Source organism: Schistocerca serialis, chromosome 6, assembly GCF_023864345.2.
Source record: "Schistocerca serialis cubense isolate TAMUIC-IGC-003099 chromosome 6, iqSchSeri2.2, whole genome shotgun sequence".
NCBI classification, from domain to species: Eukaryota; Metazoa; Arthropoda; class Insecta; order Orthoptera; family Acrididae; genus Schistocerca; species Schistocerca serialis.
In genome coordinates, this window is record NC_064643.1 from 477,745,046 (window position 1) to 477,761,550 (window position 16,505).

Below are 16,505 nucleotides of genomic sequence, written 5' to 3' on the forward strand. Positions count from 1 at the left end.
TGCCTGGAACATTAGTCATTTACTACTATCACCCAATTATTATATTAATTTCATTGTCCACTGATAAATTCCGAGGGTGGCTGTATAAGTTTCTGGCGCAGCATAGTATACTGACGCGACAGATTTTGTGGGATTGCATCGCTCGTGTCGATCACATTGGACAGTGTTTTCTAGTTACGATGTAGGAAGGGATCAGTTTTTGCGATTGGAATTGAGGAATCCTGTAAATATGGTCTGTGCTGTCGGCGAGAGTTGGAGGAACAGTCTCCAGCATCCATCACTTTTGCGGGATTGAATTTTGCCCATCCGGAAAAGACGGGGAACGTCCACTGGAACGGCTGGCCGACTGGCCGACTGGCGTCTGTTTCGGGGGACCTGGAGTAATCGAATCGAGTCTGCAGCCGTGCCCGTCGGATTTGAATGCGAGTCAATCAGCTGCCGCATTGGGTGCGGTCGAGGGGAACAAGACGGATGGACGCGCTGCACGCGCCGCGACCGGGGAGAGCCTACTGGGAAGGACATCTGCCGCCCTCGCCGCGAAAGTGGTCACCAGCCTCCCGAGAATGTCCGTGTTTTGGGTTTATGACCGACATGGGGTGGTATACAACTGCAAAGTAGACTTGATCGACAGATATTGGTTGACGACGCCTGAACTTTTGCCAGGATAATGTAAAAGTGTAGAATTCGCGTCCGTTATTAAACTTTGCTATAGGGATTAATCATATGCTATGCAGTGGTCAGTGTTCGAGTCTTCTTGTCGTTTGGCAATATTCAGAAAACTCTTACAGTCCTATTTTGCCATCGTGTTCATTCTATATGTTACCGTAGGGTAGGGACATTCAAACATCAACGTCGATACAATATTTGGTATCCACACCAACACATAAAACTCTGTCGATATCCCAGTACCATCGGAACGGAAATATTAATGTCGACAGTATCGATGCTTGTACTCCAAAGGTCACCGTTCAGTGTGAGGTGGAGAGTACTTCTGCTACCACTATCACGCCCCCCCCCCCCCCCTCTCCCATTCATTTACGAATGGTGTGTGTGAAAAAGGAACGTGAGTAAGCCACCTTAATAGGTCTAATTCTCTGATTTTTCCCGTCGTGATGATATCACGAGATGTATGTGGGAGGACGTAATATGTTGCCTGCCTGACATTTCTTGGAACGCAAGCTGTCTGTCTTTTGTCACTGAACCTCTCCGTGACGCAGATCAGTTCTCTTATAGTGTCTGCCATTGCAGTTTGTTGAGCATACCTGCGAAGCTCTCGCACATGGTTACTTCTACATATATTACGGTTGTTAGTGTTTCCAGTTATTTGTCGCTGATATGACTTATAATCAAGCAGTAGTGACGCCGATCTCTTCACCAAAAAATCGATCCTCTGCAGGTCTTCATGTATTCCGCAGCAGTCTTCTGGCGCTGAATCGTCGTATAGAGAATAGAGAATGAATCACATTTTCGGAGATTATACTAAACAACATCAGGGAGTAATTTAGGAAAAAATCCAGGTGGATTTAGGAAGGGCAGATTATGTTTGGAACTAATATTTAATCCGAAGTAAATCATTTGCCACAGATTAATGAATTCAAACAATTTTGTTGGTTTCAAAAGGCCATTGATTTCATTGACAGAAACTATAGATAAAATAAAAGTATGCGACTAGAAGCAGGCTAATGCCCCTCGCAAGTACCCAGAAAACTTCGTCTTCAAGAAAAGGTAAAACGCTCTCTTAAGATTTACGCATGAATTATAAGGGATTTATGACTAGTAGGTCACTTAGCGGCGCAAAAGCCCAGTAGTTAACTGCACTGACTGGCAGTTTGGCGGCTCGGGTTCGATTCCCACTGCTGCCATTCTTTTCATTTAATTTTATTCCTCGCAATGTTAAACTAAATTATAAAATTTAAATATTTTTAAAGAGTTCCGATTCTGTAATTATGTAAAATTAACATATTCAGTTTAGTTATTATTACTACCCATGTAAATAAACAGACTATAGGCCACCACGTTCTAGAAAAACTCCTTCCGAACAGTCCATGAAGGTCCAACGGTACCGACCGGCTGCCGTATCATCCTCAGCCCATAGGCGTCAGTGGATGCGGCTATGGAAGGGCATGTGATCAGCACACCGCTCTCCCGGCCGTATGTCAGTTTCCGAGATCGGAGACGCTACTTCTCAATCAAGTAGCTCCTCAGTTTGCCTCACACGGGCTGAGTGCACCCCACTTGCCAACAGCGCTCGGCAGTCCGGATGGTCACCCATCCAAGTTTCGCAACTGCTAAATGGCTCTGAGCACTATGGGACTCAACTGCTGAGGTCATTAGTCCCCTAGAACTTAGAACTAGTTAAACCTAACTAACCTAAGCACATCTCAAACATCCATGCCCGAGGCAGGATTCGAACCTGCGACCGTAGCGGTCTTGCGGTTCCAGACTGCAGCGCCTTTAACCGCACGGCCACTTCGGCCGGCTCACAACTGCTAAAGGTTAATTTTCCTCCATAAGACTAGGCAGTATGGTGGTGGGGCCTCTGACAGCTCTGGGTCCATAGTATGAGCTACATATGTAGTATGGATAAACTACCTCTGCATACTGGTTTTAAGAGATTTGACGTGATTGATCAATGGCCGTCGTCGGCCGGACCATCCGACGTCTGTGTCACAGTTCCTAATTTATGTTGCAGAATCTAGTTGGATGCAGAGAGAGTCTGTTTTCGAATGTAAACAGAAGTGCTTGCCAGCCATAATGAAGCAGCACAGACTTTCTGCAGTCCGAGGTGATGCAGCAATGCCTGCGCCCAGGTGGCTGCTGCGTTGCTGACCAAGAGGCGTTCCCAGCCGCACGTGCGGCTCGCATTGTTCATACATTTCCATTTGCCGGTGGCAATTTGCATCGTGTGTGCGGTCGGGCAGATGACAAAATTTCGCGGCCGCCTTACCCTCCGCGCTTCGAGGTTGCATATTTCAGCCGAGATAATAACGGCGGGAAGCGGCGCTCCTGCGGATGAATACGGCATCGGCCGCGGAGTCTGCGCACAACATTACCTTCCATTACTGACGCGCTGAAATGTTAATGGCCGGCTGCGACGCTGCTTTGTGTGTGTCGCTCCGTATTTTCGGGTGTGCCGCTACGGGCCATCCGGAGTGGAGAGGACCGCCTGCCAGCGATTGGACATTGTTTATGTACGTGGCCTTCCGCTCGGGCGCGACAGTGTTTGCCTCGCAGAAGGCCTGCATTGTTACCTCCCTGCGGCTGTTGCACTATTGTTGTCAAACTTGCAGACTGGTGGCGAGCAGCCTCTTTTTTCTTGCTATGCGACCAACGAATTTTTATTCCTCGAATGATCTTACGCTCGTGGGTACCTCGTGTCCGCGATTCGAACTCAGTTACACATGGGTGATAATGTGTAGAAGCGTAGATTCGCCGACGTCTCCGGTAGGAATTCTTTAAAGCCTGGTGCACATATTTCTGTACGCAAGTCTGCTGGGCGTAGCTTAATAGGTTGTAAGCATTCGTCTGAACCCTTCGATACCGGATACCGGATATCGGCTTTGACCAACGACATATGCTCTGACTAATTTTGACACAGCCCAATTCGCTTTCTAATTATTTTATTTGCAGGTTTCGGCTACGCCAGCTTCAGAAAAGTTACGGTGTAGAGGAGAAAATGGATGATAAAATGTACAAATAAAATACAATAAAGGATGCGACAGTGTGGGTTAGCCTTACAGTGGTACTGCGATGGAATGACAGGTATAAACGGAGTAGTACCAGTACTGTGCGCCATTCAGCTGACATGCACTGTTTCAAGAATAATCACAACATTGCGCCACGATTTTTTTTAATTTAGTGGCTTTCGGTCCTAGACCATGCAGACATCTCAAGAGTATAACGTAAATTATGACGATGCGAGCTTAAGACCAAAACGACACCCAGTCCCGGAGCGGAGGAAATCTCCGACTCGGCCGGGAGTCGAACCCGGGCACCTTTGCTTAGCAGTACGCCGCGGTGGCCTTGCAGCTACTAAGGTGGAAGACGTCACCGTATGTCAGCTGATTGGTGCCCAGTAATGATACCACTACTTCGTTGCTGCGTAGGATGCCATTAAAATAACATTTTACGGCTTACCTATATCCACACATTCGTTATTTTATTTATATGTATTTTGTGATCCATTTTATTCTTCTGTAGTCGGTCTGAAGATGCCGCAGCTGAAACATGTTACCAGAAGAAAAACTAATAAAAAAGAAGACAGGCTGTGTCAAAATTACTTTCAGTTCTCAAGACGTCATGTCGTGCATTAAATACGTAATGATGTGGCCTTAACGTAACAAGCCGCAAACAGAAATGTAAGAGAACATTGGCGATATTTAATTTGATTTAATATATTTTTTGAACCATGACATTACATCCCGAAAGGTTTACCAGCAGCTATGTCATCCGGTCGTGAAAGCATTCTATGATCGGAATTTATGTTGACAGGCTGATATGTACTGTAGAGCGATGTCTAGGATAGGTTGAAAAGGGACATTTTGGTTGTGAGTTGTGCTGTTACGAGCATAAGTGTATTTCTCGTTATGGCACATATTTTATGCATATTGGATATCAATAAGTGGTTTATGTCTGTCATTTTTGGTGTCATGGGCCAGAGCAGACGGGTGATTATTGGCAGATTCTGTATTTCCCGTACGTTAAACGACAGCTTGCAGCTTAGAAGTGTGGAAAATTTCTGCGAAATAGTGCAAGGTTTTATTGAGATTCACTACTGTTGGTAATCACGGTTCTCGTACGGCAAGGCCGACCAGCGCAGCTGCTGCACATGTGCAACTTCCTAGTCACAGTGTGCACTAACTTGCAGACGTGTAAATAAGGAAACGGAACCGTTACCGCTCATTTAGTTCAAATGGCTCTAAGCACTATGGGACTTAACATCTGAGGTCATCAGTCCCCTAGACTTAGAACTACTTAAACCTAACTAACCTAAGGACATCACACACATCCATGCCCGAGGCAGGATTCGAACCTGCGACCGTAGCAGCAGTGCGGTTCCGGACTGAAGCGCCTAGAACCGCTCGGCCAAGCGGCCGGCAGCTCATTTAGTGTATGTCTCGAAGTACAAATGTCGCCGCGTCGTTTTACGCAATATCTGGGATACACTGTACCTGGAACACTGACGTGCTCTTTTCACAGTGTGCGATGCAGTCAGGGGAACGTATCGTGTTATTCCATCACCCTATCAACAAACGTCACGGTTCTAAAACAAAAAATAAAAAAAAAATATTGCGTAAATAAGCCGGATTGGTTTTACGTGCACATTTGGTGCCTAAATACCTTTATAGCAAGGGTATCAAACATATATCTCAGCAATTAAAGGATATTTTTAAGCGTGTAAGCATACCTTGAACAACCGGTGTAATTCTAAATTGTTCAGATAATAATGTTCGCCTATATGACATGGAGCATGATGAGGCACAGTTAGTAAATAATTTATGACTAGAAAAAGAAAGAAATCCAAAACATGTCTGTCATTGACGATGAGAATCGACAAAGTCAATGTTGAACACAGAAACAAGGCACACTGATAAAAGCAAGCAGTTGCAAAGATTTTGATCACTAACATTCGATAGAAATCTTGATTTATTCATTTTCATTATGGAGAAAAATCTTTCACTCACTTAAGTATATCCGAACATGGACATAACTATCACAGCTCCGTGACACTATCGTGGAAATTCTTGTTGTGGAAAGTTTCCGAAGAATTGTTTTGTACTTCGTAGTACAAAGAACTTGTCCTTCAACCGTGTATTGCACTGCAGGTGGATCAGCTTCATCTATAGATGATTCGGAGCATCTTCAAGTGATGCTGAAAACGGTCGTACAAGGCAACGAATGGTAGGATACACGTTCATAACATCTACAAACCGCGCTCGAAATTGCTCCTTAATTTTTACAATTATTGATAAGTATTCTTGAAATGTACCACTTTCGTGGACCGAACGAATGGTAGGGAATTGTTCAGTGTTTCCAGACAATAGCTGGCACTCTGAGAGCAAGATTCTTTTCAAAAGCGTTTACTTTTTCCAACGTCTCGAATATTAAATTATTTTCATTTTGCATACTGACGTTCAGGCTGTTCGTACGAGACATAATGCGCGAGAGAAATGCAAGGTCTTAAAAAGTGCAAGGGTCTTCTAATTTCAGTTCATTATTTCCCTTTTCACGTAAGAAATGTACGACGGCTATACGTAAATCAAAAAATCTTTTCAGCGTTTTACTTTGACACAGCCAGCGTACTTCGGTTCATTGAGGTATGTCGCCGAACTCCTCCCCTAATTCCCCGAAGAACTGCCGAAACTGGTGATGCGTAAGTTCTTGTGTTTTCAGATAGTTTACAGTACACACAACATAGCGCTTCTCGATGGACAATGCAACGAATTCCATACAACGTCTCTTCAGTGCTATGAGTCCTCTCTGATGGCCTCACATTGCCGGTGCCCCATCCGTGGTGACTAAGATTAAATGATTCCAATCCATACTGAGGCCATCAATCACTTGCTCGACAACTTGGAGTAAGTCTACGGCTCTTGTAGTCCCTTTCAAAGGCACTAAGCCCAAAACGTCTTCTGTTACACGCAGAGCGTTGTCGACACCTCGTATGCATACCACTACCCGAGCTGTATCTGTAAGATCTGTTGTTTCACCCAGCGTAACAGAGAAAGTAACAAAGTCCTTAGCATTATTTATTAACTGTCTGTGAACATCACCGACCGTAACACTTATATGTCGTGTCTGTTTGTTTGTAAAGGCCGATTCCTTGAAACCTACTAATGTTCGTGGGACACAAAAGTTCTGAAGCTTCAACAAGACAGTCTTTTACAAAGTCCCTTTCTGAAAACGGTTTCCCGAATCTTGCTATCCTTAATGCAGTTCTGAAACTTGCTCGCAGTACAGGTCTACTGTGATTGTCATTCTAGGAAATTAAAAACAGTACGTTGTACAGTAAAATAGATACGTATGCAACGCAACCTACTCTGGAATATAGATGAATCAATCGTTTCTGACTTCATAGCAAAGTCTTATTGTCCACAGCCAGAGGTGACCACGCGTTTGGACCTCCAGAACTAATTTGGCTTGCATGCTCTTCATTGTTCAGTAGAGCTGTGTGTCTTTCAGTCGTTAACTTGGACTGGCTGCCTGTTATTTGGTAGCGCAGCAAACAGTATGAGTTTTCACCTACTGTGCGAGGAAGAATTGCGGTTCCCACTCGTATTTAAGTGACAGAACACAGATCTCCCGTTCTTTGCTCTTTTGCAATATTCGCCATTCTCAGTGCGTCTTATGTAAGGATACAGTCGCCAGAGGAAAGACAGATTGCGTGTGCTTCGGTCTCCATGGTACTGCGTAAATTAGGATGCGGAACCGTAGCCGCTCATTTGGTACACGTTTCTAGCCACTGGTGTCACTGTTCAGCTTTGCCTACTTGTGACAAGGGAGTGGTGAGAGGGCCCAGTGGACAGGAGGATAAAAACAGATCAAGCATGAAAACAGGAGGAAGGTGTACTGCGCTGTGAAAAAAAAAGAAAAAAAAAGAAAAATAGAACAGTGAACGGTCCAAGAACAATAAGTGTAACACAGAGCAGTCTGGAAGAGAAATGGCGTAGTGGTTATGGTGTTGGATTGATACGCGGGCGAGCCGGTTACAAACCTCCCTCGTACCAATATTTTTTTTATTGGTTATTCTCTCATGTGGTAAGAATACTTTACCGTCGCAAGCAAATGTGATGAATATTGAGGGCAGGGGAGATACCGTATAGACGTCTCACAGAAACAGCAAATAAAAGGATGTGAACTATATTAAAACAAAGCAATTCAAGAATCAAGACTTCCAAAACGGAACGCAACTTCAAAAACGTTAAAAACATACGTTTTGACAGAGTACAGAGAAACTGTGTGACTGTGAAACTGTTGCGTTCATTTATTGCAACCTATGTGGTAAGCTATTAGGTTTTCATCATTTCCTTGGGAATTATTACATTTAAATTGGTACGAACACCTATATCGGGCAAGGGGGCATATCTCACTCACTAACCCATAGTGCAGCTTAGGTGCATCCATAAGAGATTGGTATCATATGACACACGTACTGTCACTAATGCCGTGTATGACTCATCAAACGTGTTTTTCCTTGGAGGATTCCGTTGACTTCTCGCCTTGTCGTCAAATGTTTGCGGTTCCCATTGGAAAGCTACTTCCTGTGCAAAATCAACTGTCGTTATAGGTCCCTACCTTGCACCTCGCTGTTGAAAACGGGCGTTACACCACGACATACACAAATTTGAATAAAGCGAACAACGAAAAACAAAAACAAAAAAGGGAAGAGAAGATAAATAAGGGGGAGGTTTGAACCCGGCTCGTCCGCGTGGCACTCCAACACCGTAACCACTTAACCACATCGCCATTTCTCTTCCTGACTGCTCTACGAGTACATTGCACTTGGTGTTCTTGAGTATTTCACGGTTTCTAGTCTGCTTTTTTTCATGGTCCACTACACCTTCTTCCTGTTTCCATGCTTGTTTTGTGTTCAGTTTTCGATAGGCTTTCCACTGGAGCCTCTTAAAAGTAAATCCGAAGGGGGTGCGATGGGGTGGTTCCCTTGTGAGATGTACGCACCTATGCCGCACTTTTGCACGGTGACCTCAGAAGTCCCATGGTTCTCAGAGCCATTTGAACCATTTTTTGTTTGATAGCAGTTTTCTGACGTGGTAAGCCTCGGACATTTCGTAGAAATGCTTAAAGGCGAACATCCTGCATTGATAGAACATTCTATAAAAATAATTAACTACAGTCCAGATAGAAACTGTGTTTAGGAAGTCTCATCATGCCTTTCGAACAGCCATCAAGAGCTATAAATACTGGATGAGTGGGTGTCATAAGTCCAAAGCGATAGGTTTGAATCCTCAGTTTGTGTCTAGTATTTTTTCTTCCAGTATTTGAAACTTTCGCCTCTGACAATGACTTGTTAACTTGAAAATTTCTCTGTAGTTCGGAGCCCACGTTAAACCGTAGATCACATTTTAACTGACTGATAAGTCAAATAAAAGATATGAGGATAGGAAAGGCACAACACGTCCAATAGGACCATGCCTAGTAAAGTTATGTGGTGCTGAAATCGAAGCTTGAGTTGAAGAAAGTTTTACTCTAAGTGAGCTAAATTTGAGAAGTGCACCTCTGATATGTTCCAGATAACCTATTGTGGTTTCTTATGCAGAAGTGGTTGGTAGGACTTATTGGATTCTTATTTCCGGTCCAGTCGTCGTAAACAATAAACTTAAGTCTTGAGCGGTTTTATTGGCGTTGATCTGACCGTTCATATGATTGTGTGTGTTTACAGGAGCTGATCCCAGACCGCGGCCGAGGTCTGGCGGTAATCAGTGCCAGTGGAAATGCGACGCTTCCTGTGGACAACTTGGCCGGTGAGTATAAAGAACCATTCTCTCAAGCACCCTTTCTAAGATTAGATTAGATTCAGTTTTCTTTCCATAGACCCAAAAAATTAGGTGAGTCTCGTGGGTGTGGAACATGTCATAAAGTATAACATAAACATTTGAATACAATAATCACTACCCTGATCATTTGTCAAGAGATTGTCAAAATAGGCAAATACAATACAGTGAAGTAGAACATCTAATATTTACAGAATCAATACGCTGCCAGACTGAAACATTGTTATGCACTATTACCAAATTTACCATACACAAAATACCTAATCTTGACTGTTGTGACAAAGTTCTGTTGAAGCTGAAATCTAACAGACATTTTTAATTAAGCTGACCTAACAGTCTCTATTAAGATATTCATCAACAGAGTAGAAGGAGTTGTCTATCAAAAACTCTTTCAAACTCTGTTTAAACCGAGTTTTATCTGAAACCAAGTTTTTAATGGTTGCTGGCAATTAATTGAAAATGTGTGTTCCTGAATATTGGACCCCTTTTTGGACCAATGTAAGTGATTTTAGGTCTTTATGTAGATTGTTCTTATTCCTAGTATTGATACTATGTATTGAGCTATTGCTTGGAAATAGAGATGTATTACTTGCAACAATTTCATTAAGGAACAAATATATTGAGAAACAGTGGTTGGAATACAAAGTTCCTTTAACAGGTTTCTACATGATGTTCTTGAATTTATACCACAAATGATTCTTATTATAAACTTTTGCATGCTAAACACTTTTCCTCGGTTTGATGAATTACCTCAGAATATGATCCCGTATGACATAATAGAATGAAAGTAAGCCAAGTTTGCAAGTTTTTTTGTATTTATATCTCCTACGTCTGACATCATTCTCACTGCAAATATAGACTTGTTTAGGCGCTTAAGCAATTCTGTGGTATGCCCTTCCCAACTGAATTTGCACCTACTAACCAAAAATGTACAAATACTTTCCGACTCGAGTGTTGTAGACGAAGTGACGTCAGGTCTCACAAGGCACTTTCGGACAATGACAGCAGATGGAAGTAAGTCTGGGCTGATCCCTACAGCTCGAGTACTCACCCGCTTCCAGAAAGTCCATATCCATGCACACCATTGAGAGTTACACAACGGTTGAAAGTGACAGCTTGTTGTTCAAAGTTTGTGGAGGTTTGTGGATTACCTTTTGTGTTAATTAAGAACAAGAAATGCTTCGTACCTGTACAGATAGTGCAAATTCTTATTCTTATATTAGTGGAGAGTTAGCTCTGAAACTGCAAAAACGGAAACTTAATCCTCATGTGCAAAATACAACGAACTGTGTTTCGCCTGTAACGTTGGCGATCAGGACAGGTATTGGGCCACCCATGATGTGGTGTGTTACACATCTGACAGGGTGGTCAAAATCATCAAATTACTTGTCCACTGCCATTCCCATGACTTAGAGAAACAAACTGGCCACACAACGGACTTACCTTTGTCTGACAAATCATAAGGAATCAACATCGAGGAACAAGGAAATCTGTACAATATCTCAATTTACTATCTGCTGTAAAGCGTATGTCGCAGTGAAAAATTGCCAATACCATTTTGCACTGAGAATGTGTCCGTGAGTGAAGACAGATATAGTGATGAATACGCAGAAGACAGCGAAGGAGATATGCATGCCGACCCTACATTTCAAAGCCACTATGAATCAAATGAGCCACATTTTCTTTCTCGAGGGATCTTAACGATCTTGTTAGTAATTTAAATGTAAATGGTTGACACTTTATCATAGATCCAGCAAAGTTACTCTGAATTCAGTACGTCTTCACCGTGGGAAACATTTCCTTCTGCTCTAACTGCTCATGCAGTTTATCTGCAGGAGTCATTAGACACCTTTAAACCGCTACTCTCATTTAGTCACTGTGAGAAACTGGGCTGGTTTAAAGCCCAAGCGACACGAGCAGCCGTTTGGAGTCCAAATACGAAATTCATAGCGGCCCCATGCGAAAAAATTATGTTCGCGCTGTGTCGTAAATAGTAGCGAAAACTGATACTGATAGAAGCGAAAAAATTCCAATAAACATGTATCCGCAAATGAGCCGTTTGCGAGATAATAGTGAATGTGTATGAAATATTGGCCTAATTAGTACAAATGTGTTCGAAATGTCAACTTTTCGATAGATGCTCTGTCTGTTTAGGCGCAAACTTCACTCAAATCTTGGCTTAACAAGAAATACAAAACTGTTTCCGCAGTTTACATTTTATAATGTATGTACTGTCGTACCTGTTGAAGGTGGTGTGCGACATGTCGTCCTCATATTTGTAGGCAATGTTGCGCTCGTATCTGCAGTGAGTACGAATTCATTCAAACACGACCGGGTCCTCTCGTAAATATTGACAATATTGTACTCCTCGCGAGGAGTAGGCTGTGTGTCAGCATTGATTTTCACCTCTACCTTCTCTCTTCTTCATCATCATCATCATCATCATCGTCGTCGTCGTCGTCGTCGTCGTCGTCGTCGTCGTCGTTCAACACAAACATGATGTTCCACTACAGACCCATGCATTACACTCACTTACGATAAAACCTTCACATCCAACAGGCAGCTGAACCTATCCCGTAGGATATCCCAACCAACAATGCCATATGACAAATACATATAGGCTACCTTATACTTCAAACTTGGCAGTTTTCTCTATTGCAATCTGCCCTGTATATATATAAAAAAATATTTTCATTATTTTTCACTAGAAGCACCTGATCTTTAGGATCTCATCAAATCAGAATCGTTGCTGCCCCCATTGTATAGTTTACCAAAAAATCACACATTTGGCATTCCATTAAGACCTACTGTAAACGCTATTGATTGTCCAAGTTACGGGATAACCAAACACTTGTCCACTCTCCTACAGACATTTGTAAGAAAAACTGACACTTCCATTAAAGTTTATAGTCATTTTATCGAAAAATTAAAAAGCTTCTGGTTGAGTCCAAGTGATGTTATGGTCAAATTTGATGTTGTATCACTGCGTACAATGGTTCATCTTGGTGTGTACAATTGAAAAATATTTTCACAAGGGATATGGAGGATCTGTTTAAACGTTATCTCACGCCAAATTACTTTCAATGGGACAACTAATTCTATGATCAGGCTGATGGCATGGCTATGGGGAACCCACTCATCGCAGTTGTAGCGAATTTTTGTATGGAAAAATGTGAAGTAGTAGACATCCAGACAGTGAAGATGGAACCTTCATGTTGGTTTCGGTACGTTGATGATTCTCCCGTTATATGTTCTCACTGAGAAAAAGAATTCTCAGAACTTTAAAATTTTCTGAATGACTTTAATGCTAAAGTAAAGTTCACTAAGAGAAAAGGAAAAAGGTCAAATTTCATTTTTGGATGTGCATGTACTTAGAAAATACGAGGGAACTTCAGGGCACAACGTCTAGATTACGCCCACTCACCGAAATTCTAATCACCATCACGAACAGAAAAGAGGACTGATGAAACCGTTGATGGACTCGGCAGAAAGGATCTGTGAACCAGAGTACTTGATGCACGAGCTTAATCATTTAAGAACTGCCATAAAGAAAAACGGCTGCCCTGACAAAGAAATAAATAGGACGCTACACCCTAAAAAGTCTGGAGCTTCTAATGAAAAAGAATCAATTACAATGAAAGTTTTCCTTCCATTTGTAAAAACTTCAAAAGATCGCATCGCAAGAGTACTCAGAAGACACTTTATGAACACAGTGTTTAAATCAACAAGAAAGGTGCGCGATGTTTGAACACTGCAAAGGGCTTACGTCCAACGCTTGCTGCAGCAGGAGTGTGTAAAATTCCTTTGCAGATGCAGTCAGGTGTACGTAGGAACTTCAAATAGAAACATTAACACCCACATTAAGGAACGCAAGAGCAGTTGTTGTCTGAGTAACACGGATTAATCGCAGTCGCAGATAGTTTCTACGACCCTATGATTTTCCGGAATCCAGTCATTACTATACTAGGGTGCACAGAGAGACCATAGAAATTCGAAAGCACGGAACCTCTTTGACAGAAAAGGAGGATTGAAATTAGAAAGGTGTGGGCCTAATGCAAAATAAAACTAACTGCGCCAACTCTTTCCCACAACAAACACCATAACGTACATAGGGGCGACTCCGCGATCTAAGCAGCAGTCTGATGACGTCACGAACGGACCGTAGCGTAGATACACAAACATCTCAGCTTACTGAGCTTGTTTGACTCTAACTTTTTGAGTCGTTATAGCCGCTGAAGATGTTTCCAGCATTGGAAGATGAAACTTCAGGAAGAGATATATGGCTTGAACCAGGGCCTGATACCAATTAAAAAACCACCAAGATCACAGTAGAACATAGTGAACTTCCAGACAGTTGTATGCAATGGAGCGGGTATCCCAGAATTGCAACCCACCTTTCCTTCTGTTCCATCTCGTCAACATTCTTGTTTTAGTTTTCTCAGTTCATGAAAAGACCACTCTACACCGAGCGAGGTGGCGCAGTGGTTAGACACTGGACTCGCATTCGGGAGGACGACGGTTCAATCCCGCGTCCGGCCATCCTGATTTAGGTTTTCCGTGATTTCCCTAAATCATTCCAGGCAAATGCCGGGATGGTTCCTCTGAAAGGGCACGGCCGACTTCCTTCCCTAATCCGATGAGACCGATGACCACGCTGTCTGGTCTCCTTCCCCAAACAACCACCACCACCACCACCACTCTACACATTCCATACTCTCGAGAAAGTCCTACATTACTTCATATACAATTTTCCTAATAACAAATATCCATTGTGGAAAATATTTAATTTCCATTTTTAAGGGAAACGATGGCAATTTGTTACAGTTTCTCACAAAACTTTAATTGAAAATAATTGGACGACATTGGAGTTAACAATAGAAGCATAAGGTTTCAGACGTAACAAGTCAGTGCAGACTTTCAGTGTCGTTGACAGTAGTTTTTTTAAGGTACATAATCCGAGGTATCGTAGCAAATATATATGGCAGGTATTGATGACAGATAGAAAAGCTGCAAGTTTATTTGGCGGCACCGACATTCTCTTCTCCTCCTCCTCCTCCTCCTCCTCCTCCTCCTCCTCCTCGCCCCTCCACTCCACGCCCTTCCATCAGATATCTAATGGTTTTTCATCAAACAAGAACATTATACACTTGTCAAAGGTCTCTGAAAGGTGCGCAGTCCTCATTCGAAACATTAGTCAGTTTCAATTGGCTTATGCCGGTTCGTAGGTTCAGCTAAGTATAAATAAATAATGCTGACGCTGAAACACTGTCGAGTGCCATAGACAGTGTTTGATAGACGAACATATCTGTACCTCGGAAGGCGTTTTCAATATTTTGGCAACCAAGCAGAGAGTATTTAGGATCTGAAGTGTCTGTCAGTATCTCGTACCATTAAAAATCTTTCGGACTATCAATAAGAGAGACCAATAATCACTTGCACAAATCAATTAAATTGCTGTTTGTCGTGTTACAGCATTACGAGGCTGGTCTTGGCGAGCAAATGCATTATGTAAGAGTTATTGTCGAGCTGAGTACCGTATTAATCGGGGATTATTTCGATTAATCTTCTAGTATAATGTCTTTGCGTACAACGCATATTTATCTGTTCAAAAAATGGTTCAAATGGCTCTGAGCACTATGGGACTCAACTGCTGAGGTCATTAGTCCCCTAGAACTTAGAACTAGTTAAACCTAACTAACCTAAGGACATCACAAACATCCATGCCCGAGGCAGGATTCGAACCTGCGACCGTAGCGGTCGTGCGATTCCAGACTGCAGCGCCTTTAACCGCACGGCCACTTCGGCCGGCCATATTTATCTGTATATCATCTTTCAGATACCAAGTTTTGAGGATGAATTTTAGGTTCACTTAGCAATTGTGGTAGCCAAGTGGTTACTTTTTTTTTAAAATTTATTTAATCGTATCAGTTTAGAAAGAAAACGCCCTTTATACATCGGACCAGGGTTTTACACGTACAAGAGTTTTTGAGTTACCATAAACTAAAATAAATGTATATATTATTATCACTAATAATAACGATAATGATAATAGTGAGCCGCGCGGGATTAGCCGATCGGTCTCAGGCGCTGCAGTCATAGGCTGTGCGGCTGGTCCCGGTGGAGGTTCGAGTCCTCCCTCGGGCATGGGTGTGTGTGTTTGTCCTTAGGATAATTTAGGTTAAGTAGTGTGTAAGCTTAGGGCCTGATGACCTTAGCCGTTAAGTCCCATAAGATTTCACACACATTTGATTTTTTTTTTTTATAATAGTGAGACGACGTTTTAAATAAGGTATATCACTAATAATAATATTATCACTAATAATAACGATAATAGTGAGACGACGTTTCAAATAACATTACGTAAGGTGCATCAAATCATCATTTCAGAAGGTGGAAACAGTTGTAGTAATGCCACTGTCAATGCAGTATGCAATTTGCAATAACTTTGTATTGTTGTAGAATTTTGGAACATATTTTACGCTAGGATATTATGACATTTCTGGAGAACGAAAATGTCCTCTGTAGGAATCATAATGGATTCCGAAAACAACGATCGTGTAAAACACAGCTCGCTTTGTTCGTCCACGAGACCCAGAAAGCAGTAGATAGCGGTGACTAGGTGGATGTCGTGTTCGTTTCTTCTGGAAGGCGTTCGACGCAGTTTCGCATTCCCGTGTAATGGGCATCATATGACTCTGTGGAATAGCAGACCAGGCGTGTGACTGGAGCGAAGTGTTCGTAGCAAACGGAAAACATGTCATTCTCAACGGAGGTAAATCTTCAGATGTAAAAGTAACTTGAGGCGTACAGGTACACCAAGGGAATGTTAGAGGACCATTACTGTTTACAATAAATGTATAAATGATGTAGAACATAATATGGAAGTTCACTATGGCTTATCACGCATGATGCTGTCGTACACAGCAGCGGTGTCCAACCCGCGGCCCCTGGGCCACTTGCAGCCCAAAGCAGGAATCATTGCAGCCTAATAAG

General features: G+C 42.5%; 1 protein-coding gene across 3 annotated transcripts in view; it reads left to right on the forward strand.

Annotated features, from left to right (window-relative positions):
* The window catches only part of LOC126483888 (S phase cyclin A-associated protein in the endoplasmic reticulum), a 607,888-nt gene that overhangs the window by 222,070 nt on the left and 369,313 nt on the right, over positions 1 to 16,505 (forward strand). For all 3 annotated transcript variants that reach the window (XM_050107144.1, XM_050107145.1, XM_050107146.1), the window contains one exon: positions 9,401 to 9,482. In XM_050107144.1, the coding sequence (XP_049963101.1) occupies positions 9,401 to 9,482 (82 nt within the window). The remainder of the gene's footprint in view (positions 1 to 9,400; positions 9,483 to 16,505) is intronic.